Source organism: Ochlerotatus camptorhynchus, unplaced genomic scaffold (genome assembly GCF_037179485.1).
Source record: "Ochlerotatus camptorhynchus isolate MF236.1 unplaced genomic scaffold, CSIRO-AGI_Acam_v1.1 ptg000045l, whole genome shotgun sequence".
In the NCBI taxonomy this organism is placed as follows: Eukaryota; Metazoa; Arthropoda; class Insecta; order Diptera; family Culicidae; genus Ochlerotatus; species Ochlerotatus camptorhynchus.
The window spans coordinates 838,044-864,505 of record NW_027040536.1 but is presented as its reverse complement, the minus strand read 5'-3'; the positions used below and the strand labels follow the sequence as shown (position 1 = coordinate 864,505).

Genomic DNA, 26,462 nt, shown 5'->3' with positions numbered 1-26,462 from the left:
GTGAAGAGGGGTTCGAGATTTGCTTTAGTGATAAATTTAAAAGGCAGTATGGGACTTTAACAAACTATGTTATTTGTATTTTTAGTACTCGCAAAACAAACGATGCATACTTTTAATGTAATAAATTAAGTATGTTAAATGTAATACTTTTTCTTACATCCTATGTACATGCTTCTAACGTGATTGTGAACAAGAAACAATTTTTGGCATATGATTCGAAAAATGTGATTCCAAAGAAACTTATCATAATTTATAGATGGTTTGTTTGTTGAATTACAGTTAGCTCAATTTGAATACATCTGACAATCTTCTTTTACTAAAACCATTGGATTAAAAATCCATGTAAAATAAACCTCTTTTATAACTAGGAAATGGTATATTTAGATTTTTTTTTTCCTTTGGTTTGTTCTTTTTTCCTTTGGTTTGTTTTTTCCGTCGATCTTGTTTTCCGTGCTGAGCACCAATGCTACTGACGTGCCAGGAAGGCAGCTCCCACACCTGGACCCTACCTATCGACCCATCAACGCATGAACCGGGGACCAACGGCTTTACTTCCCATCCGAAGGAAGGCGTGATCAGAGATGTTATGCCTCAGAACATCCCGGCGGCGCCGACTGGGATTGAACCCAGGCCTGCTGGGGTGAGAGGTAATCACGCTTACCACTACACCACCGGCGCCGTTCGGTATATTTAGATAATGTTGATTAATTTTTGATGAATAATTAATTTAATGTAGTTAGGTGGTTCACAAAAGTTCAGTTAACTTATCCAAAACGATTCAATATTCTACGAAACGCTGAGTTTTATTTATGAAATAGATAAATTAAAAAGCTGTTTAAAAATGGACCATTTGTTGGGCCAAATTATCATCAAACTGTCATCATACTGGTAAAACATACTTATTCATTTTGATGATAAATAACCTGGAAATTTTTAGTGGACATTGCTCTAAAATCTCGCATAAACTGTCTACGTAGTAAGTAATCAAATGTAACGAAAGAAATGATTGTACGTAATTCTGAGATCCTTTGCATTCTTAATTTGTGGTTAAGATCAATGGGTCTTCAATTGATGAATTATGTCAAAGTGGGTTTCGATATTAGCAAGATTGAGATTGAGTATTGGCCACTATTAACCACTTATTTTATATTTTTTTTCTTCCTTAGATTTATTTGAGGAAAGTGAGAGATTGTGGACGTTGAAATAGGAATACTTAAATTTTAATTGTTTTTTCAAGGAAATTTTCATTTTTGCTGAGCTTTGTACCTATCTATGCTGAATCTTGGACATTCAGATAATGACAATAACGGGATCAGAATGCGTTGAGGGTGTTTTTTTGTGTAATTCAACCGAAGTGCAAGAAATGCATTTTTGGCGATTTTTGTAGAATCAAAATGGCACCCTTTGACCGTTCAGAAGCACTTCTAACCCTTCTAGCATGCTGCAGGGGAATGTCCCCTGGATGTAGATAATGAAAATAATGGGAATGGAATGCGTTTAGAATGTTTTTTTTTTGGTTCAACCGAAGTGCAAGAAATGCATTTTTGGCGATTTTTGTAGCATCAAAATGGCACCCTTTGACCGTTCAGAACCACTTTTAACCATTCTAGCATGGTGCAGTGGAATGTCACCTGGATGTAGATAATGAAAATAATGGGAACGGAATGCGTTTAGCGTGTTTTTTTTGTGGTTCAACCGAAGTGCAAGATATGCATTTTTGGCGATTTTTGTAGCATCAAAATGGCACCCTTTGACCGTTCAGAAGCACTTCTAACCATTCTAGCATGCTGCAGTGGAATGTCCCCTGGATGTAGATAATGAAAATAATGGGAACGAAATGCGTTTAGAATGGTTTTTTGTGGTAAAACCGAAGTGCAAGAAATGCATTTTTGGCGATTTTTGTAGCATCAAAATGGCACCCTTAACGAGTTCAGAACCACTTCTAACCATTCTAGTATGGTGCAGGGGAATGTCCCGTAGGTGTAGATAATGACAATAACGGGATCAGAATGCGTTTAGGGTGTTTTTTTGTGGTACAACCGAAGTGCAAGAAATGCATTTTTGGCGATTTTAGTAGCATCAAAATGGCACCCTTAACGAGTTCAGAACCACTTCTAACCATTCTAACATGCTGGAGTGGAATGTCCCCTGGATGTAGATAATGACAATAACGGGAACGGAATGCGCTTTCATAGAAACTGGTATAATGCTACCAATATTTTCCGTGTAAAAAGCGTACTTTCCACCGCTAGGTGGCACTCTAACGTGCATCGTTTTTTTCACCTTTTGAAGCAGATATGAGCTTCCTTTCTTTGACAATATGTTATTTGACTTATGTCGCGACAATTGAAATCAAAATAAGTTTTCATTGATAACAACTGCAATTTTTACAACTGATTTGTTTTAATTTTGTTAACCGTCTTTGCTCGGGGAGTATCTAAAAAAATCTTTATTCAATATCTCACTATTGCAATTCGGTCTCGGTATCGTAAAGAATAACGGTTGGTTTTTGAATACACTAACACAATATAATTTTCCCACACAAACTTCTAAAATTTTCAATTGCTCACGAGTATTAGCCGGGATTTTTTTTTCATATCGTAGAACACATCAGAAATAACATGGGAGACTAGTAGCGACTAGCAGTGATGCAGAAAAGGACAACGAGTTCACAAATAGGTACGAAAATTAGACAAAAGGGTGAAGAAACTGCGAAAGTTGATGAGATCGTCTTAAATTTTTAATTTTTATTATTGCTCATATATACAAAGAGCGTATGGGATTGGGAGGGACCATGATTGAAGCGATTTGGATGGGAAGAGTGAAATTGTCAACTCCCTAGTCGAAAAAGGGCGGGCTCTTCTCCACACTCATTGGGGTATCCTTCTGTCGGGCGGCTCGTTTTTTGACCAATTGTATGATCATGTGGCTGGAAGGAGATTCTCTACCATCCCGTTGAGGTGTATAGGTGAATTTACCTATCGATCCACCAAACCCGTTTTTGGCTTCATACAGTCGGTAATTTCGACTTCGACTCCTCCGTTCGGTTAATTCCTTGCAACTTGAACTCCACAGCTTTGCTTTTGATACATAACATTCAACAAAACTAGCAACGCATTTATCCCAGAATGGTTCTTGCTTATTCGCAGCTTCCTATCCCAGTTCAACACTCAGGAAAGGAAGCACCCATTTGAAATTGGAGATGATCCCCCTGCCGAATGCCGATCGCCGACCGTTGAAAGTGTACACGGTGATGATCATTGCATTTCCTTCCACCATTTCATCCATCCTTCCATCGTCGAACACAGAACATAAAGTAAACTCACTCATCTCCTCCAAGCACGCACTTGTGTACTATTCACTCAACGGGAATTAGTTTGCTTTGGTGGCGTCTTCCTCGCCATCGTCTTCCGCCCGCCAAGAAAGAAGCGCTAGATCAGAACGCTAAGCGGATGAATCACAAACAAACAACGGAGTGTGTCTTCTCCGATCGGTTTGTGTTTGCAGGAAAGAGGAAATGCAAATAAATTTCAAAGTACCTACGTTATGAACGGGGCGACAACTCTCGCTCTCTCGCTGCGACAACTCTCGCTGCCGTATGGGCAGGAGGAAATAGTAATCTTCCAAATGGGGAACATCCAGTTGAAAAGAGGGCGTTGGGCGAGTTGATGACTTTGAAATATGACGAGAATCTATTTTGGGAAGTTAATAAACTGTCCTCGGCGGGTGCGCTACATTCTTCCGTTTTCGGAGCGAATTGATTCATTGTGATGTTTCATCGAGGTTCAGTCAATTTCATGCCTGGAAACGGTCGAGTCACGTTCAAGCCTAGCAGTGTCCGTGTCACACGTTGTTTATCTTATCGCCGCGGTCGATTTCATGAAGTCGTTCGTTCGAAGCTGAGTCTCTATTTTTCCAACGCATTCCGTTCCATCGCGAGATTGGTACGCGTACGCCCATAGTTTTATAGTAGCAGAGACGTCTTTCACTCACCGTTTAAGCTAAAACTATCTAAACTATTTCAAATTTTAATTCGATCCGAACGCGAAACTATGTGTGTTGCATACGAGATTGGACGCGTCCCACTGACGCTTTCGAACTAAGTGGATATATTTGTTCAGCTTGGTGGAAAATGCTGAGTCTGAAAAACAACAACGAGAAAACGAGAAGATGAGCAATTGTGAACCATAACGATGATGTGCAAAATACCCACTCATCATTCATGACGTTCGCTCGCAGGAGGAGAAAAGCCACAACAACGACGAGGGCGATACTAAACATTGCAATCTTATTTTCTCGAAGAGACTATGGCAGCATATTTTGCTATACATCCTATACACCACCCCCCCCATCACCGGTACTAAAGAAAATCCGTCGTAAATCGTCACACAACCTCGCAACCACCGCGTCGTGTCTGTTGGACATCTCATCATCTCACGGTAGCGATTAACTAGATTTTACACACCGCGACCGTATCGTGCTGCCAGTCTCTCTGGGTCTGTCTCGGTTGTGGTAAAGATCAGCACATAAAACTTTTCCTTTCGTTTCATACCGGTCGATCGTCGGGGAGCCGCCGCGCCGAGCCGAGTGCATTACGTAGGCACGCACCGTGACGAATCGATCTCTCGCCACCCTCCATGGGCCATTAGCGGGATAGTGGCGTACCTACGACTGATATCAACCGGCATAGTAATAGGTGGCACCGCACATCATCTTCATCGTCGTCCTCGTAGTGGCAGGTGATGGCCGATTTACTACCTACCGAAGCGCGGGGACGGAATGGTTACAGATTGGTGGCTTGTGAGGAAAGTGTCTGTGGAATTTCCACTCTCGGTTGTCTTTTTTTTTTCGCTAGGTAGGAAACATAGAAGACATTGAAAAACTAGGTGCATAAGATGTTGTTTCGAAACACAACATTAGGATTCAAATATGATCTTTTCTGACCTCTAAAAATGTAGGATGGTTGCAACTTCTACACCCAGTCGGAGAATGTAAGATTATCTTACAGTTTTTTTTTTGTCACAAAAACATAAGAAAATTCTGAAGAAACCTACATTCTAGATCTGTTAAATAACAAGTTAAATGATATTTAACGTATTTCTGGACAAAACGTGTTAGCTTTATCCCCAGTACCAGGGTGGCCACTCAACTGGGAAAACCGGGAATTGACCGTGAACGTGAGGAGATAACCAATTGCAATCTCTACATAGTTTTGAATATATTTTGATCGAATTATGTTCAGGAGAATCGCTGTGACATCCTCATTCTCAGGACCACTTCAAAAATTTAAGTGCACAAATATCAGCTTCTACGACACGTGCAACATTAAAATTATTACTGCATTGCAGCATACAATTTCTGGTGAAATGGGGCACCGATTTCCGAGATTTGTGTAATTTAAAACTCGAAGAGTAAGTGCATGTATAGCCTACGTAGCGGCCATTTGTGGACTCTACAAGGAATCACCTTAATCAGGTTAACAGTTTGAGAAAATTTAATAAAACAGAGGATAAAAAGTACATTTAGAGGAAAAATCAACTTCGGCCTAATCGCCCATTCCCGGCACATCGAGTACAAAACATCAAATGTATCTATAATTTCGGCGTGAACGTGTCAAACAAACGTTTGTTACGATGTTTCTATTCAATAGCTGCAAGACGAAGTGTTGAAGATCGCAAAATAAGATCTCGAAAACAAAAGGCGCACTTGAAGTGTGGAAAAGGCGCACGCGAATTCACTTTGCTTTCCGTTCGATAGGCCAAAGAGAATTCCGATGGCGTTTCAATGGCTAATAGGCCAAAGAAAACCTGTAGGCCAAGTAGAGCCGGTAGAAGCAGTTTTGCATTTTCAATACTAAACGAATATTTCGCGACCTATTATGGTCGCGGTACATATGGAAAGGTAAATAAATTTGGAAGCCATCTTTTACAATAACATTCCGTTTGGTGCTAAACTACGCTAGATTAAGAAAGACTAAGTGCGGGGTTTGCTTAATAGAAGCCGTAAATGGTGTAGTTAACCCTAGTTAATGTACATTTGTTTCCTGATTTGTACTTTGACGCTGTTCATATTCATTTATATGTAGAATTTTGAAAATTATTCCAAATTCTAAATCTTGAATTTCTGTGTCGGAGATCTTGACATATTTTCAAAGACAATTATGGATCTATAAGAGTCCTGTAGACCAGGATTTAGACTCTACATACAACTTTAGGAGTCCCCTTCAGGAAAAACTTAAAGTTTATTCTATAATTATTTTAGAATTCTCAATATTTCTCACAACAATGCGCTTAAATTGCTCTCCATAATTCTCTTTAAAAGTAACATTTTTGGAAATTTACTCTTTGAATATTCATAAGAATTCCCTTGGAATTCAATTTGGATATCTTAACAGAATTATAATGGGATTCTCGTCAGGATTTTTGCTAGGAATCGGTGGCGTCGCGTAACCTCACTTTTTACCTGTTCAACAACTTTGAACACGTTATTTAGGGTAATTTTTACATTGAAATCGGCTTCAAAAGGTGCACGACCGTCTAGATTTGTGATTTTTTTTTACGTTGTGAGAGTTGTTGAACAGGTAGATTGAGGTTAGGGTGACGACACTGCTAGAAATGCAGCTCATAATTCCCAAAACATCCTCCTAAAATTACATTTTCAATCCGAATTCATTTGGATTACTTCCAAAAATGCAGTTGAGATTCTCTCATAATTTGTCAAGAATCCTCCAAGAAATTTACTTGCAATCCTCTCTAAATCCCCTTGTAAACTACGTATTTTGATTCCACAACCACAGACCACATTACTAAGGGTCAAAGGTTCATTATAATCTTTGATCCAAGTGACAGTTTTGGTTTTATAATGCTCTTGTGTATCATCGATAAAACTTGCAATATTACGTGGTATATGTTTAGCTGTTTCCTTATGGAAACTGAAAATAAATCCGGGAAAACATTGTTATAAAAGCAGAATGTTGCTACAATAACTGTGCATTCATGAACCGAACATTTTGTTGTAGGCTATTTTCACATGTTTTCAGATTTAATATTTTTATTTTAAGTTTATTTGAACTGAAAATCTGGTGATACAAAAGCTATGTTTAGATTTAATTGCAGTCAGTAGCGTTTGCTTAACCTCAATCTACCTGTGCACCAACTCTCAAAACATAAACAATTATCAAAATATTGCATGCAATGGATGGATATCTAGAAGATTAAGTGGGGCCTCCCTTAGCTCAGTCGGTAAAGGCGCAGCTACAAAGCAAGACCATGCTGGAGGTGACTGGGTTCAAATCCCGGTCCGGTCTAGGAATTTTCGGGTTGGAAAATTTCTCGACTTCCCTGGGCATAGAAGTATGATTGGATTTGCCACACAATTATACTAATGCAAAAATGGTACAGGCATCGAAAGCTCTCAATTAATAACTGTGGAAGTGCATCTAGAACACTAAGTTGAGAGCACGCAATAAGCTAATATGCGATATGCAATAAGCTTGAAATGCGAAGAGTGTACCGATTCAGTATGAATATGGCATTAAATCTGGCTTTGAAAGTTGGTGCACAGGTAAAAAGTGAGGTTACGGGACGCCACTGATTGCTGTAAAATAAAATTTCGCTTGATTTATTTTAAACGTAGTGTATTGATTAAAAAAATATCCATGGTCCACGAGCCTCAGAACTTTATAAATTTATGTTGGTTTGTTCCGGCATTCTTAAGTTCACTTCTGGACCAAATTTGGAGACCTTTTCAGGAAGCTGGAACAAAGATAGATATTCCAGCTGTCAGACATTGAATATTTTCCAAGACCCCTGAAATGGAAAAAAAAAACAAACGAAACTTCATGAATAAATTTGAAGAAATTTGTCATCCAACTGAAGGAGAATTCCAAGGGTGTTCTGGGAAGAATTTTGAGGAAATATCAAGTGATTTATAAGTACTGTTTTCAATGTAGTTATGTGGGACTTAATATTTTTGTTGAAACCTAAAGAGAACTCAAAGGTTGTTCTAAGGTAAACCTGAATATCATTCAAATAAAATTTAATTAAAAAAAATCTGAGAGAATTTGCATGATAATTTCACGATAATTTAGAGGAGATTTCTGGTCATCATTTTAGGAGAATTCTTAGGACATTCTAAGGAGAAATACAATTAAATGAGATTCGAACAGAAGTTCGGAAGAGATTTCCAAAGGAGTTCTGACTAGAATTCTAAACTAATTTTGAAAAAAATACCAGCTAAATAATGCCATAGGTCTTAAGTAACATTGACAGATTCTCTTCTTCGATTTTCTTGTTGTAGTCCCATGTAATGCTATTTCCAGCTATTTTCAACACACAGTTCAATGAAAGAAGCTTTTACGGCAAAGACGAAATAAACGGTTTTGTAGCCAAGTTATCAACGAAAGACGATATCGATAAAGAAAATCTTACAGACTATATCGATGAAAAACTAACACTGAAAAATAAAAATCGGAACTCAACCATCGCGCAAATTCTTTTCTCGTTTAATTTTGAGATATAGCTGGCATAAAAACCGAATTTGTGCATACTTTTACACGAAATATACATATACAGCCATTCTATAGCAAAACGATATAGTAGTTCTCAGAATTTGGTAAAAAATTGTGGGTTTGTTCCTTATCGCAAGATATTAGACCCGTATTTTTTATTTTGTCATTGTGGTGACCAGTCCCATGTTAGGTACCCGTCTCGAATGAACTAAATTCTCCTCTTGCAGGGGAACAGTTTAAAGAGACGTTAATAGACTTATCCATAAAACAGCAAAAAAGGGTTATCTTCCATTTAATTCCACTTAATTAATTTTGGTATCCATGACAGATACGTATTTCGACTACAATGTGCAGTCTTCATCAGTGTCATTCCCACTAAAGAACTTATCAAAATCTAACCCCCTTAAGTACTCATCCCCTAGGTAAAAAAGTCAAGATCATAGGTATAAAAATGAAACTACAATGTGTTGAATCGGAACCTACCTAACTAATAAAAACCAAAGATTTAAGTAAGCTAAAGGAGAAAAATCTATAAAACTCTCTAAAAAGGAAAATCCCCAAAGGCTTGGTAGCCATCATAATGAAGTAATGAAATTGGGTTGTTAGCGGAATGCTAAATAAAACAGCAAAAAAGGGTTATCTTCCATTTAATTCCACTTAATTAATTTTGGTATCCATGACAGATACGTATTTCGACTACAATGTGCAGTCTTCATCAGTGTCATTCCCTTATCCTACTTATCCATGTTAGGTAGGTCCAAAAATCCACCAATTATTTTTCAAAAAATATTTTTTCTCAAATTTTTTAAATTTTGAACCATTTCCATGGGATGTGCTGGAGTCTACTTGGGGCTTGCTGAGCTTATGAGAAAAATTCTAGGCAATCTTAAAGAAATCGGAGGAGGAGAATTCCAAGACAATTATAACTAGAATTCCCAACTTATTTTGAAAAGATTTAGTTATGAAAACTGCAAGCTAATAATTTGGGGAATTCCGAGCGAATGAGGAGAATTCAAAGGGAATGATGGAAAACAAATAATCATTGAAAATTCTGAAAATAGTTATATTATTTCCTTAATTTGTTTTCCGTCAATCTTGTTTTCGTTGCTCAGGCACCAATGCTACCGACGCCAGGGAGGCAGCTCTCACACCTGGACCCTACCTATCGACCCATTAAACTCATGAACCGGGGACCAACGGCTTTACTTCCCTCAGGCGTGATCCGATTCCATCAAAGGGAGTGTCACGTCAACACATTCCTACCCATTCCTTTCTTGACCTGCGTTCGGGCGCGGCCGGCGCTGGTTTTGTCTAGTTTGAGAACACCAGTTTTTTCACATTTTGGATGATTGCTAGTACCAAGCTTCGTCTATTGGTTCTCGGTGTAATTACAGCTGATCTGGCAATAACAGAGTAGCAACCGTGGGCGGTCAATCATGCTCATGCTCATGCTCATGCTCCGAAGTAAGGCGTGATCAGAGATTTTATGCCTCAGGAAATCCCGGCGGCGCTGACTGGAATTGAACCCAGGCCTTTTGGCGTGAGAGGCAATCACGCTTACCACTACACCACCTGAAAATAGTTGCAAAGGAGTTTTTAGAAGTGTTCCCAACAAATTCTAAATACCGTTTCAAGGGAAATCCGGGGAATATTTAAAAGTAATTGAACTGCGCGGATAGTTCCAACGAAATTTCAAGGGAATACTCAGTACAGTTTCAAAGAATTTAGAGGACATTTTTTAAAGAATTGTAAGGATAATAGTTCCAAGAGAATTTTGAGGAGTATTACCAGAAGTTAAGGGGATGCTTACTGTTCGACAAAAAAAAAACTTTTTTAATTTTCTGAAAAATTTGGAAAGAGATTGGGGAATTAACGTATTCTCATCATTCTAAGCATTCTCGACTACCTGGAAAAAACCCTGTAAAATCAGGGAATATCAAATATTTCTTTATAACAGAAACATATCAATAAGTATGGCTGACTTCACTAGTTTCAAACAACTTAATTACTCGTTGTAGTTTGAGGATGGTTTTCAATTTCAAATTTTAAATAGAGTTGCGAAGTTGTGGTTGTCCATTGCGTGATGTTGCATTTTTGCAAGTGGATTAAAAGTTACTCAAATAAAAGGGTATTAAGACGTTGTTGGTTGTTACAAATTAAGCTGCTTATGGGAATGTGCGTCTCTTAATAGATGTTGTTCCTAATTGCGTCTGACAAAATTTAACCTTCAAGTAGATTCTGCGTCTCTTGATCCAGCTGTGTCCAACAAAAATCAATCTCTTGAGCGCATTGGAGTGCTTTTGAGTAAATGCAAGAATTATTAAGAGTTAAGCTGGGTTTAGACAAGGCAAGTCATTGATCAACTCAGTTGAATTCAATTGGCTTGAAAAGTTGAGCCTGATTCGACTTTTTTCAATTTAAGTTAGTTAAATGGCATAGTTTACACGTTCAAGTCATTTGAATTCAGAATGGAGGCGAACCAGCCTCAGGCCTCCTCCGAAAGCCTCCTAAATAAAGATAAATCAATCAATCAGTTGACTTGCCTTGTCTAAACCCAGCTTTAAGAGAAGATAATGATTTTTTTTCTGAATATTTCTAGTTCTTGTTTCTTATTGTGTTTTTAACAGCTTGATTAACTCAGAGAACCAACATAATAAGAATTAAGGATAATGGTCTTGCTTGGGAGTTTTTTATTGCTTGGAGGAACACTTTTATGATTGAATAACGATTCAAAGATACGTAGACAAGCATTGCTGCTATTGCAATTCAGATGAAATTAACTTACAGAATTTTGGAGTTGAAAGCGTTGTTTTTACTATTTTCCACGCGAATTAGCTTTTGGTTAAGCATGTTATCCGGAATAATTTTCTTATGGAGCTGTGACCAGTGAACTGGGAAAACCGGAAAAAGCTGGAATTTGAAGTCTACGGGAAAATCCCATGAATTAAGTTGACAAATCTGGAAAAATATACCTCGTCCTCTCTTCGAAAACAATAAGATTTCAAGACCCTTGGACTGGTTTAGATTTTCAGGATAACTACAGTCACTTTGAAGAACTATTAAGAGAATTTTATATATTTTTTCCAGATCTAATTTGAGCAGATTTTAGAATGAATTCTAGAGATAACACCAAGGTATTTCAGAGCATATTTTTTCAAGGAGCTATAGCAAAACCTCTATGAGAGTTTTTACTTGATCTCCCAAGAGTGAAAAGGATTCCAGGATTCCAGGATTCTTGAAAAATACCAAGGAACGCGAACGTGTACAGTTCCAAAATAATTATGCGAATATCTATAAGGATATTCCGAGTATAATTCCAAGCGCATTTCGAAAGGAATTTTTAAGAATGTGAATGAGAAGTCCATGCAATATTCAGAAGAATTTAGAGGAGATCGGAGGTGGATTTCCAGAGAGAAATTCAAATTTATTTTAGAAGAATTCTGGAAAGATATCTGTGAAAGGAAATTAATCTAAGGGAAAGGCTTGAGAACAATCAAGTAAAAGCCTGTAAAGTTTTGTACAAAATGTTCATATACAAATTGAGAAAACTTCGAACATGTCGCAGATCCAAATTCAAAATCCAGCAAAAGTGCTGATGTCTTATAAATTACCCATTTAACCTTCAGCTTAATCGCATTCAGTTTTGTGCTTAATTAAAATACCTAAACCGCGATAATTTCCAAAATTCTATGAGAAAAACGGGAAAATTGCTAATCGAGATTTGCTTGTCACCATGAAGATGAAGGAGATTTGAATGAATATATGCCCCTAGGGTAGAATGCGGATCCTTCCCGTTTTTGGCAACACGGGATTTCTGTCTTCTATAAAATGTATGGAACGCTTTATTTAATTTGAAATTCTACTGGACCACTCTTCCTGGGTTAGAGGTCCGTGTGGTATTTCATGAAAAAATGTCCATAAAGCACTTATATATTCTGAGGAAAGTAATAGCTGATGGGGTTGTGGTGCCAAAACCTGGCACTGCACCTTGATTTTTTTATTTTTTGAAAATTACTGGAAAATCAGGGAATATCAGAGAAATTTTGTTTTCTTCGTTGAGTCGACACCCTGATTCTATTAGCAATTTCTCAGCATCACGCATACATATGTCGTGTTCATTTGTTTACATTTATCTGATGCTATCCATTCCAATCGACAGAATTGTCCAAAACGGCTTGGACACGTTGATACAACTCTCCAAACTTTTTAAAGTGAATGTGACTATTATCGGCAGCCTCTTTTTCTGATAACCAGCTGTTCTATTATAGGCAACTCAAAATCAATTTTTACGCTGAGCTTTCCCTTAATGGGACCAGTCCAAGAGAATTCTGAGCATATTTTAGAGAGTAATTTCTTGATAATTTTGCGAGAACATTTAGATAATACTTCGACGAATTCCAAGATAATTCTTCGATGAATTTCTTGGTGATACTTCTAAAGTATTTTAGAATTTTAAAATTATTTTAAAATGAATTCAAATAGTGTTCTGCTGAAAATTCCTAGTGCTTTGGAACAAATTTGGAATATCAGAGAGAGTTTCTTAAGACGATGCTCGAGTAAATCATGTTTGATAAAATTCAAGGATATCAAGATGTTTCAAACATTCACATCAAATGTAATCAAAATCCAGGATTCGGAAAGATGATTATTTCAAATTTTCTGGCATCACCAGAACGTTTTTCGTTATTTTGAGAAGCTAAAATGTGTTTCTGAAAAAAGTGCCAGAACAAAAGATGTTCCATGCTATCTAAAATTATTGAATCAATAAGAAACAAATTTTTATTTTAAATCAATAGTATTTTAATTGTTTTTTTTTCAATAGTGCACGGTGAAGCTCTAATAAGTACTGACTATATAATGGAAGATTGACAAACACAAGACGAAAAATTGAGGATCACCGCACCCATGGGAAGTAGTGGGCTTACATTCGAGCAGAATCAAATCCGTCTATGCCAGATCATCGACAGCTCATGGCACTTGTGTGTTTATTTTTAAATCCGTTTTATTTTGCCCATTTTCGGTCGAACCAGCAGCAGAACAGAACCGTACCGAATCGACCGAATGTGCTGCGATGATAGGCAGCTCAGTTTGCCACTCAAGAAAAGAAGGAGGGACATTGACTCGAGTGCTAGATATGTAGTGTTGTTGACTTTGGCTAAAGTGGGGAACGGCCAACGTGTTGACGTTGTTACTTTTTTGTTTTCGCTGAATCAGATTCCTGGGTCCAAAAGTCCGAAGTGCGATCGATCGATTGCATGCTTACGGATGAAGCGCATGGGACGTGCGATATACTCTCAGGGCGTGACGAAGAACCTTTTCAATCTTGAAATAGTGGAAGCTTGCTGTTTGCGTCATAGTGTTTTTATCATACCTTTCGATCGGATATTAATTCGTGTTTATTTTCGTCTCTTTATGCAGATTTTCGTCATTGAAAATGTTCATTTTGTAAGCCAGAGGGGTACGACCATCCCCTTCCAAAAATCCAAATCAACCGACACCGGACTCATCGGAAAACGGACGCAAAATGCCGGTTTTCGCGAACTGCCAGCAGTTCGGAGGACTCCACCACTTCTTCATTCGATAAGAAGCCGGACCAGGAGACCTAGACCCGACCGGAGAAGCTATCCCAGCACAAACGACCACTGGCAATCCCCACACTGAATCGCAAACGGAACACCCAAACGAACAGACTGATATCGCCATGAAGCCACCGACAGGAGAGGACACAGCAGCGCCAGCCAAGCCCTTGGTTATGGCATCGACACCAACATCGATCAGCGCCAGCGGAATGTCCAACGTGGCTACCACTTCGACACAAACACATACACAACCACAACCACAACCGCAACCACAACAACAACCCAGCAATGGCAATGGAAAGAGCTATTGTAGCTCCACAGCATTTGGAACGGTTAACTATCGGATAAAACCCCCTTCAGCGGCAAATGCGGGCTCGTCATCTGCCTCCGGTTCCAATGCTGGATGTTTCATAAAACCATCGCTGTCGCTCAACTCGCTGCCACCGCAGGCTCCACCCGAGGGTTCGGAAATGGCACAGAATAGACTGAGAATCGATCGGCCATATAATAGCTTAAAGGTAAGTTCATGCGTATTTTTCAAAACTATGCTTAATATCATTCGTGATCAATTGCAGAAAAAGCGTGACTCGGAGCGTGAACTGTGGCGCCGGTCGTGGGGCAGTGGCCACAGCCATAGCTCGTGTAGTCTACAGAGCAGCACCACGACCGGCATTGGCAAGGACGACTTTTGGGCGGCACTGCAGACCAACTACAACTTTATCATGGACACAAATCTGCTCGACAGCTGCCGGGAAGCTCGAGGCGAAATCGAAGGTCCCGTCGTTCGAGCCGAAGAAGACGACATGGACTACTATCGGAGGGTGAGTGACTTAGCATCCGCACGTAGGTAACCTATTTTCGAACGCATGTTTTCAATCCCATCCCATTTTAGGCCATGTACAAACCCTCTCCGATGCAAACATTCTACGGTGATCCCCGCCTGCTGCGGCAGTGGATCAGGGAGATGGAGATTCGCATTTCACGGATTCCTTCGATTACGGAGACGAAGAAGCTGAACATCGAGCAGCTCCTGAGGCTCTCTGGAGAACATTCGGTGAGTAATTCAAATTCTTGGCTTCTATTTTCGGCAACAAACATCAATCTAAGTATAGGATTGCTTTAAAAATAATCACCAGAGTGATTCACTTCGTTTGCTATTACTAAACTGCGATACCGAATTTGGAACACTTGAGACGATTGATTGCTTGTTATAAGTTGGTTGGGGCACTTGAGAAAATCAAAATCGCCTTCTCCCGTACCGATAAATCAGCCTGGATTAGCGCTCTTGGATGGATGGACACGCAGTAGGCGGCGTAATCGCTCAATTTATGCACCGAGCTATTTGTCAGCTCCCATGCGATGTTGTTTGTTTTGTGTTTAGTTGACAGCGTGTTGTGCATCTGGCGGAGTAGGCTGCCGATTGGTTGAGCTCTTGAAGTGTGGCCTGCTGTGATGGTCCACCAGAGCGTCGTCAAGGGCCGATTTGATGTTTATTTTGGCGCAGTAAATAGATTGTTTCATCTTTACTACTCCGTCAGAAGAGCGGATGCTGCTGCTGCTGTGCTTTTCTTCAAATTGCTGCATTAAATGCAGCATTGGAGCAAACTGCGTGGTCGGACGACAGAAGCGCTGTGTGTGTGTTAGGATGTATTGATTATGTTTTGGCGTGGTAACCTAGATTTGGGACGCTTAGTCGAATAATGTTTGCCCATCCGGGGGCTGTAAAATTTTATAACAACATGAAGGATGCGTATGTCGTATTGTAGGGTTTTGATGATGTATTTTTCTTGGTTTATTACATAACAAGTTGACAGATGTGTGTTAACTGTCTGAATAAATAAGAATGATTGACATCGTGTGGAAATCTGTGGATCTTGCAGTTGTCGAATTGTGGATTGATTTTCCATCCATGGTCATTCAGCTGTTTTCAATTGATTTACATACCTACTATCCAAATAAAATTTGAATGAATAATATGATTGCGTTAAATTACACCCAATCTTTACGCCTACGTTTTTTTGTCCGTCGGTTACGTCAATTTGCATATTATACAATAAACGCGGCATCGATTTTAACAGTTCAAGATATCGGAGCTCACCTATGCAAATCAAGTACACCATCTTGTACGGGAAAGCTTCCTCTATCCGGTAGTGCTGATGGTAAGCGTAGACGAGCCAAGGAGTAAGTCTCTCAGCACATTGTGCCGGAATTATATTCTACACAGCTTGAGCACATCCATCGGCACATTTTCGGCATACCTCCGGCACAATCTCGTAGGCATTAGATTGTTGTAAATAAAATGGGAGCACTGCTGGACAACTGTCATTGAAGTTGTTCAGAGCATTACGTGCTGTTTGACTGTATGTTCAGGAACATCTTCTAACTGAATATACCAGAGGAACTTCGACCAGCAGTTCACTTATAGATCTAAATACAAAATGTAGGTTCTAGAGTGGACTCAAGAGGAAGAGGCAGTTAATCAGACCTCTTTGGTACTCTTAATTCAAATAATGCTGCAAATCACTCAAAACAAACTAAAGAAGTCTATTCATCACCCTCTATAGTCTGGCTCTAACAATGCTCCCCACCGGTTCCAACTCTTTCCGGCCGAAAGGCTACATTTGTGGTCTGCGTTTGAGGGCATTATAAAACGCTAAAACACAGGACTTTTATTGCCCTATGGATCACAAAACACTGAAAATTCATACACCCACCACTTCCCGTGTCATCCTCAATCCGATTTATCCTTGCGATTTCAAACCAAAACATTCAAGGTGTCAGAAATACCGGGTTGCCGGGATGGGTATTTAACAAACAATCGCAGCTTGCTCTATGACCGGCACAATCGACAAACTTGCGACACACTGACAAAAAAGATGACCCAAGATTAATGTGCGGAGTGACCTACCCCTTGAGACGAGCTCAGATTCGCGGGGAACAGGGCTGGTAGCTAGGTCACTTTTTTCAAGTCAGTCATTATTTCGTAAAATTTAATCACTAATGTCATATTTTTTACGATCAATCTCCGTAAAGAATTTACCTTTAAAAATTACATCCAATCTTTGATTTGGTAACACGAGACGGGAAGAATTGATGATGACGGAGGAATCACTAATGTTTTGATTATTTGTTTTTTAACTCCGTTATCTAGTCATTCATACACATCAAGTCCATTATCTCAGATTATAATATTTCCAGTGATCTCGAAATTGTTAAAGACTTATCATACATTTTTGAGGTTAAGAAAAATGTCTGGTCCCAATATCCTTGCTTTTTACTTCGTAATCTTAACAGTTTTCTAATGCAGGGTTTACATTTGGCGAGTTATAACATAATATTGAAGTGTTTTTTTCTGTAATAACAATTTTTATAACACGTTGAACAAGGCATAAGCTTAAGATGTCGAGAAATGGTCTAAGACAATTTTCAAGCCATTTGTTCAAATACCAGAAATTTGAAGAAGCACGGTTATTGACTTTATGAAAGATTAGTGATCTTCATTGCAGTCCCATTAACTTTACAACAATTGTAGGAACTTTGGAGAAGTTCTGAGGAATGAAAGGAAATGCTGAGAATTTCACTGAAGCTCCATAAACAAACTGTGGGAACATAAGGGAAGTTAACACGCTGAAAATATGGGGATCTTATTGGAAGCTTAAAGAACCTCAAATCGGTTCTTTTAGCATCTGAAAATTTTCAGGAACTTTAATGAAGTTCCTAGAATTTCAGAGAACTTCACGGGTTTCAAGCGGACTTGGAAAATATAGAAAACTTGAGGGGAATTGTGCATTTTTTTTTATGAAGTTCTAAGCACCTCAGAAAAGCTAGATCTAGAAATTTTTAGGGAATTTCAGATCTTAAGAACAGTTCCCGTAGCTTTGGTCTAGACTTTGGGAGCAGTTTAAAGACCTATAATCGTAAATTTAGAAAAAAGTCAGGATAGTTCCATGATGTGCTGGAAACAAAAATCGAGAACCCTTCTGATGTTCCACGAATTTCAGGGAAGTACAGAAGCTTCAGATAATTAATGAAAACTTAAGAAATATTTCAGGAACTTAGAGAAGTCCAGAAATTTTTTGGGAAATTTAAAGGTGTTTACGGGAATTCCTTTTAATTCCGAGCAGAACCGACATCTTCAATAGAATTGAGAGCTTTAGGGAAGGTTGGAGAACATCAAGACAGATCAGAGAATCAAAGGGCAGTTCAAATAATTTCAAGGAAATTGTAGGAACCTTAAAGAAGTTTCGAGAAACTCAGAAAATTTCCGGAAACTTCAGCAAAGCTCTTAGACAATTTATGGAACTTGATAAAAATTATATGATCACCCGGAAAACGTGAGAGTATTTTAAGGGTGTTATATCATGAAGATTACGGGGGCGACCCCGGCGTACTGGTTAGCATCCATACCTCTCACGCCAAAGTCACGAGTTCAAATCTCACTCCCGGACAAGTCACGAATGACTTAAGAGCGTTAAAAAGACTATAATAAAAAAAAATGAAGATTACAAGAACTAAAAAAAAATGCAAAAAATTTGCTTAGTTGATTAGAGGACATCAACGGAGATCCATTAATTAAAAAAAAAATGCGAGAACTTTTAGCAAACAGCGATATCGTTAAGAAATTCCAGAGAACTTCTGATAATTTATGGTATTTTTAGATAGTTTCATGATATTCAGCGAAGTTCCGAGTACTTCGAGGACGATCATATAGCTTCAGAATAATCCCATTAACTTAAGCAAATGTGTAGCTACTTACAAGGAGTTCCTTGGAGCTATGGGGTATTCCAAGAATTCTATGATTGATCCGAAAACGTCAGAAGCGTCAGGGAATTATGAATATACATATATCAAAAAAATTATCGGATTATTAAGCAATCTTAGGAAACTTCAGGTATCCATAGATAACATCAAGGAAAATTAGTGAGCGTTTATAGTACTTAAGGAAAATTGTCGAAGCTTCAAGACAAATCAATTAATTTCCGTAAAGTAGTTGGTTCTAAAAAATACTGATAAATTCAGGGCAGTCTAGAGAACTTTAAAGAAATTCATTAATCGTTTAGGCAGTTTTAATAATACCAGGAAAGTCTAGACTATTGAAGAAATTTTAAATTAGTGACGATAATTTAAGGGAAGCATCATGAAATTCAGAAAAAAATCTTGAGAACTTCAGTAAAAATCATTATTTCGTTATAATTCCATGAAAATTGCGGGAGCACAATAATTCCAGCAATATAGAAAAACTTCGGAATTTTCACAGAAGGACAGTGGTCTTCAGAAACATTTCGAGAACTTCATAGAAATCAATGGAGCTTAAGGGGAGATCCACGAACTTCAGAAATTTGTATGAACATTATCAAAATGCGGGAGCATTTGAAAGAAGTTTAGTAAGCTCCGAAAATTGGAGGAATTTCATGGGGACGTCAGTTCCATTAGTTTCAGAAAATTAGTGGGAAATTTAAAGCAGTTACCAGATTATCAAATAACTTCAGACACGTTAAAAAGTTAATTGAGGTCTTCGCATAAGTTCAGAAGTTTACTGAAGCTTAAACATTTTTAAGACGGTTCAATTAAATTTAGCGCAGTACAACAAGCTTCATGAGAACTACAAAAACCTTAGAGAAGTTTTGAGAATTTCAGAAAAGTACAGAGAACCCGTTATCATAAGAGAGGTCATTTACATTTTAAAAAAGTTTAGAGAATTTCAACGAATTGGTAAACTTTTAGAGGAGATCCATGATCGTTAGAAAAATTGAGGAAACTTTAGGAAGTCCTTTAAAGTTCATAAAAGTTTAAGAATATGATGAGAAGTATTGTGAGCACCAGGCTGGTTTCTCAAACTAAAAAAAAAAACAATGAGGCACTTTCATTAACTTCGAGAAACATTTTGGGAACTTTCTAGTAGTTCTGAAGACCTCAGAATAGTCCATTCCATATTCAACGGAGATTTCCATTAAAATATTCATCATAATTTCGATGAAGCTATCCTCTGAATTTGCTTTTCTATTAGTTTTCCTCGGAATTACCTTGAAATTCTCCACAATAAGAAACCCTTTGAAAAGATTTTCAGAATATTAATTGAATTCATTTCAGATTTTCATTTTGAATCTCACTCCTTCCCTTGGAATTCTACTCACCTTGAAAGTCTCCTAAGAATTCATTGGCATTTCTCCTCACAAATTCCTTAGATTTTTTCTCATAATTTGTTTGGTAAACTCTCCTGAATTTATTTTCCGAATTCCTTTAAAGATGTTTTGGAGTTATTCTCAGATTTAATTGTAATCCTCCTTTTAGTATTAAAAAAAATCCAAGGACTTATGCTCCGGATTCGTTTCCTCCCACAAACTTTATGAAATTATCCTCAGAATGCCCTTGGAATTTTCCTCTGAAGTTCAGGAATTCGACTCCAGATTTTTGAAATTTTCTTGAAGTTTTATTGACTTAAGTCCAGAACTAGCTCAAATTTAAAATTTCTAGGAAATAGGCAAAACCAAAAAAAAAACAAACATCTCAAGCCTCTGTTTTTTTTTTAAATTTATTTGTTACTGAAGATTAATCCACTGTGGATCTATACAGTTCAAAGTGTGAATGAAAATGTCGAGAAAAATTAAATGCTTGTACCGTATGTATGTATGAGCAATGTCAAAATTAAAAAAAAATCTTAAAAATTTCGTTTTCGAGTTTTTTTTTATTTTTTCAAAGGGGGGATGTTTCTCAGAGTCTTAAACTATGTTCATCATCGATCGAGTTTCCACTTGCTGCAATTACGGCCTCCACACGCTTCCGGAATGCACGGCAGGTTCTAATAATGTAGTCTGGATCAATTTCTCTCCAGGTACGGGTCAATGTTTGTCTGGGGCTTGCAGTACTCGGCCGGCGTTTAGAACAGGCCTTGGCCTTCATGACGCGCCATATTGAGTAATCCAGCGGATTAAGATCGGGGCTGGCCACATATCCTTCGCCCAGAACGGGAGATGTTCCTGCAACCACTTCTGAGTGCGGTTTGAGGTGTGGCACGGTGCCCCATCTTGTTGAAATACAACATTTGGCTTCGGATCGTACTGTTCTTTGAGCCACGGAAGAACATACTTACTTAAAATCCCGATGTAGACCTCCGTGTTGACCTTGTCGCCCGCCTTCTGGAATGAACACCGGGTCCATTTTTTTGCCATCGGAAGCCACCAAACCAAACACCATAACGCTAGCAGGATGCTTGGTCATATACACGTTCTTGTGCTCGTCGGCCACGTCTTTTACCGGAAGAGAACTAATGTACCGGTTGGTTCTGGAATTTGATACGGGATCGACGGTAAACATGCACTGGATTCACCCGAATCTTTCTTTTGTTAGCGGCGATAACCCTCGGAACCCGAGCTGACCTCGGACGACCTGTGGCCACCTTCGCGGTCCTTTCTTTTCTCGGTCTAAAACCCTTTTGACGGTCCTCCGGGACACTCCCGCGGCGATTGAAATGTCTTTTTGCGACATTTGCGCGTGGTGCAACTGTCAAACTAAGTAAATCATTTTCTTTTATACACAGCCTACTACGGTATGAGCTATAGGTTACGTGCAAAGAAAACCAAGGCATTGTATGCACAGGTGAAACGGGAACCTTATTTGTACGCTGGTGCAAACATTATCACGTATACGGTATTTAAAAATTCATTCTTTTCTTTAAATATCCTTAGAAAGAAAATTAATGCTCTGAGACTCCCAGGTTTTTTAAGGTAAAATAAAATTTCCTGAGGATTCTCGGTTTTCCAGGTAGACACTCTGACGAATACCGTGGGTCTGGCCATAAACTTTCCATTGAATCTTTCGCTTTAAAGGTTCATATCATGTTTTGAGATACTAATTGAATAAGTCTACTCCTGATTAGTAAATTTCCTTGAATATTAGTACAAGACATTGAAGTAGTATGTACATTGTAGACGAAATACTCGTATCTGTCAAAGATAAGCAGATAAGGTAGGGGAATTAAATCTAAATTACTAAGTCTACTCTCTTTCTTTAATATTATTAAATTAATTTTCAATGATCCTTTCAGAATTTGACATCACACAGTTATAAACATCTAACGCGAAAGAGAGAAGACTGATTAATAAACAAAATTGAATGCCTCTAGTTACTTTGATTGATTACGCTCAACAGGTGTTCGCATGTCACCTACGATGAGTAGACTTCATTTGTGTCGACTCGGGAATTTCTCCATGGCCCAGGAACATACAATCCATGGCCCAGGTGCTGAGCATTTCCGTCCTCTGGATGGTCGCAAATACCATCTTCATGTTCAGCACCTTCAGACCTTCTAGCAGTTTCTTTTGCACGATTTCGGTCGTTGAAACCACGACATGAAAAAATCTTCACCAAATCCACGGCCAATGGGGGCTGTACCTTCATGCCTAAAATCGCAATAGTGTCCGAGATTTACTCCCTAGATAATTCGAAGTGGCATTGCAAGTCAGCCATTCTGCCGATTATTCGTGGACGCTGGATCGTATCACCTTAATACCTACTTGTGGCAGCAATAAAAATAACATTAAGTTGAGAGCAGAGACTTATTTCAGTAGGAACTTAATAAGCTAGGATAAGGAGGTTCGATACGGTTCTAAGTAATATTTGTCCCTTAATTTTATGTTTTTCCCTAAAAGATGCTTAATTTTTTAAGGTAAATGTATTTTTGTTTTGTTTTTAAGAGTGCATTTATTTTGTAACAAATCCGTAAGTACTTTAGACAAAAAAAATGAAAGAGACGTTATGAAAATGCGAATGCCGTTACGTTTATCCAAGACACCAACCAGTGCCGTATGTGCTGAAAGGTGGATTTATATTTTATTCTCACTTCTGGCGCATAGGTTGAGCCTTTTCTGCTTCCTGGCTTAGTGTGCTCTGAAGCACTTTCACAGATATTAATTGAGAGCTTTCTGTGCCAACCAATGCTTCCATTTGTAATGTGTCTATGGCCAGTCGAGACAATTTTCATTTCGAAAGATTTTCCATTCCGGACCAGGAAGTAGTCTATTTTAAGTATTGGCGAAATTATCTGTAAAGGCTTTTATATAAAGTTGGTGTACAGGTAAAAAGTGAGGATAAGCAAGACCACTGGTTCTAGATAAATATTTATTGAGTCATATTCTACAATTGGTCCTTGTATAACAATAATGCCACATGCGTAGGTTTGGCAGGAAATTACCGAGAAAACGTGATGTGCTGGGACATAAGTAGTCAAGTGTGGTTGGATTTTTCTTTTCTGATTATCACCAGTATTCACGAAATTGTTCGGAGAACTCTTAAGAAATTTCCTACAGAAAAGCTATGCAGTTTACTGTAAATTTCTCTTGGAATATTCCTCAAAATTACTTTGGAATATGCTTTAGAATTTAGATACGTGAAAACCTGCTCAGAATTCGTTAGAAGTTATCCTAAGAATTGTATATTTTACTATCTCGATATTCTTCTAAGCATTTTCCTAAAACATCCCTTGGAGTTCTCCTTAAGGTTTCTTAAGAATCCTCCCAAAATTCACCTACGAATTTCATTCAAAACTCCCTAGATATTCAACTCAGAATTATCTTGAGGTTTTTTTTTTAAATTCATAGGAAATTCATTGGAAACTCTCCTCAAATGACCATTAAATGTCTTGTCTTCAGGCACCCCCTACTCTGTATTTCATTACAAATGTGGTTAAAATAGAATTCACTTAAAAAAGAAAATCAAGAATCAATTTTTTTCAACGATTTGGGCATTGAGAAGGTTTTAAGATTTCCATAAGACACCTACAATGCATACAAATATTCAACATGGCTGGCATCGATTTTGTTATTCAATTCGTACAAATTTCCCATGTAGTTATCTAGGACTTCGAAAGTTTTTAAAATTCTGCTACCATGGAAAACTTTCATAAACTATAATTATATGTAAATAAAGCCCCAAACTGTTATTCAAACCAGTGTCTGTTTTTATCATTTACCATCACACGCAAGGAGTATCGCTTCAACCCAGTGTAGATGAATTGCGTTTGTTTTGAAAATCTTCGCTGTAACGTACAAGTGAAATGAACAAATGAGTTCATTATACATCAACGAGTACGCGTTTGTTGATATTCTCCAGTGCTTGATTATCGAACTCAAAATTGCCAAAATCAGAAATGATCCTCAAAAGCAAAATAATCAAATTCATTTAGGGCAAAATGATTATTTTGAATATTGTCGACTCCAGAGCTTAAAACCGGCATTTTATCATCAGTTCAGCTTGGGGCAATAATTTGCCATCGGTTTGTGTGTAAAAACTAACACAACACGTCCTTCAGCGCTATATTTGAGTAAAACGAAAATAATCATTTTGCATTTGATCCTCAAAATCATCCCCACCAAGATGAAGACGAATATTAATATTGACAACAACGGAGGTGATAATGAACATCCAGCCACGAATGAAGAAAAACAAATGTTGGATACTCACAGGTTGCCTTGATCAAGAGAATGTTGTTGTGTGTGTGTGTGTGTACAATCTAACCCCCACTGTCCGGCAGTGTTATTATGGAAGAAAACTGCTTTTTATTACCCTTCAATTAAAGCAGGTTTAGTCCGGGAGTTAGAAGGTGTTAGCTCTATTGCAGCTCCAGTGACCCATTTCAGAATGCCTGGTAATTCACGACCACTCCGAGGTCACTTTTACTTACAATAAGCCCCGCATGTTCACTCTACGTTTATCAAATGGATAATGGTATCATAAACACACTTCCAGATTCAAAAAATATTATTTCCAAATCTGGCACGTATATAGTTTTGAAATTTGTTTAACTGTAATAAAACGATTTGAATGGACATTTCTTACCAATTTTGTTTCGAATACCTCTTGATTCATCTGCTGGCAGCACTTACTGGACCTTACCGGCGACCAACACGTCTGCCCGCAAAAGCAACAACGCCTAAATCTCAAGGCTCTCCGGACGTCCCCTCGAAAATGCAATCGAGATATGTACATATAAGAACAATCTTCAACTGGAACGAACTCACCAAATCAATACAGCCGGGAGTACATTCCCGATGTTTATTTTTCACTCGCATGCCCGTCGTCGTCAAACGGCAAAAAAGGGAACTCGTTGAGCAATTTTGTGATACGGAATTTTCACTGAACATAAACCGCGAATTTACGAACTTCACCACTCCCAACTGCGAAACACGTTCAGAAGCACTTTTGGTACACTTTCGATCAATTTCTTTCGAACACACAAAAAAAAGTTTCAAGCAGCGAGCCAACATCAACACCGATTGTCCCTTGATCAAGAGAATGTTGTTATGTCAAAATTCAGATTCATGCAGGTTATTGGTCTATCTGTTAAGGTTGTCTTCATTTTCAGCTATGTTGAGTGTAGAAGGAATGATTTTTATCAGCACTGATTTAAACATTTAAACAGTCTAATGGTGTTAAGCACTATTCCTTTCGGTTTAACCCCACAGCGCCCATAAGGGAACGTAAACTCATTTCTATTCGTCATTTGTTCGCGATTCGTTGGTACAATTGTTTTGCCCTTAGTTCTTTTAGTTGATTAAAATCTATAAACTTAAAACTCTTTAAATAATATAACAAATGGTGACCGGTTGTGTGAAAAGGGCCAATTCAATATACGAAGTGGAATAGATAACAACAGAAAAATAGTTGAAAATCAGTGGCGTTTCCTTAACCTCAATCTACCTGCGCACTAACTCTCAAAACCTAAACAATTATCAAAATATTGCATTCAATGGATATATATATCGAGTAAACTAGAAGATTAAGTGTATTTTTCAATCGATTCGAGTATGAATATGGCATAAAATCTGGCACTGATGAAGTCTGCAAGTAGTAGACAAAATACGCGTATCTGTCAAAAGATAAGCAATTATAACGAAATTAAAAAGAAATAAACCAACACACTTCAAGCTCTTCATAAAGAGATTCCGTTAAGAGGTTCGACAAATTTAGAGATTTATTTTTTAAGGCTAAGTCACTAAAATCACTTTTTCTTGTATTAAGTCACTATTTTAAACTTTTTTAAACGGGAATTTATTTCAAGATTGATCATTCTTCTGAATAGATTTTGTTCTATTTTTTTAACAATTCGAAAATGACAACCTTGTAGAGATTTTTTTTTTACGTTTAATCGTTCTTCTCATTGTCCACTCGTTTGGCTAAATAAAGTTTCCTGAGTTTTCCAGGTTTTTCAATAACTTTGGCGGATAGTTTCCAGGCTTATGACAAGAATTCTATTTAAAAAATGCGTTAAAAATATGTTTTTAACGCAAAAGTTTCTAAGACATGACAATCAGTTTTAAAGAAACAGCTTTACTATCAAATTCATTAAATGTTGAAGTTGAACACTTACTTCATTTTAG

At 38.0% G+C, this 26,462-nt stretch overlaps 1 protein-coding gene across 3 annotated transcripts in view; it reads left to right on the top strand.

Annotated features, from left to right (window-relative positions):
- Positions 1 to 26,462, top strand: part of klar (klarsicht) — a 607,418-nt gene that overhangs the window by 121,369 nt on the left and 459,587 nt on the right. For all 3 annotated transcript variants that reach the window (XM_065238463.1, XM_065238456.1, XM_065238451.1), the window contains exons 2-4: positions 13,928 to 14,606; positions 14,664 to 14,909; positions 14,981 to 15,142. In XM_065238463.1, coding sequence (XP_065094535.1) covers positions 14,211 to 14,606; positions 14,664 to 14,909; positions 14,981 to 15,142 — 804 coding nt within the window. In that variant the 5' untranslated portion in view covers positions 13,928 to 14,210. The remainder of the gene's footprint in view (positions 1 to 13,927; positions 14,607 to 14,663; positions 14,910 to 14,980; positions 15,143 to 26,462) is intronic.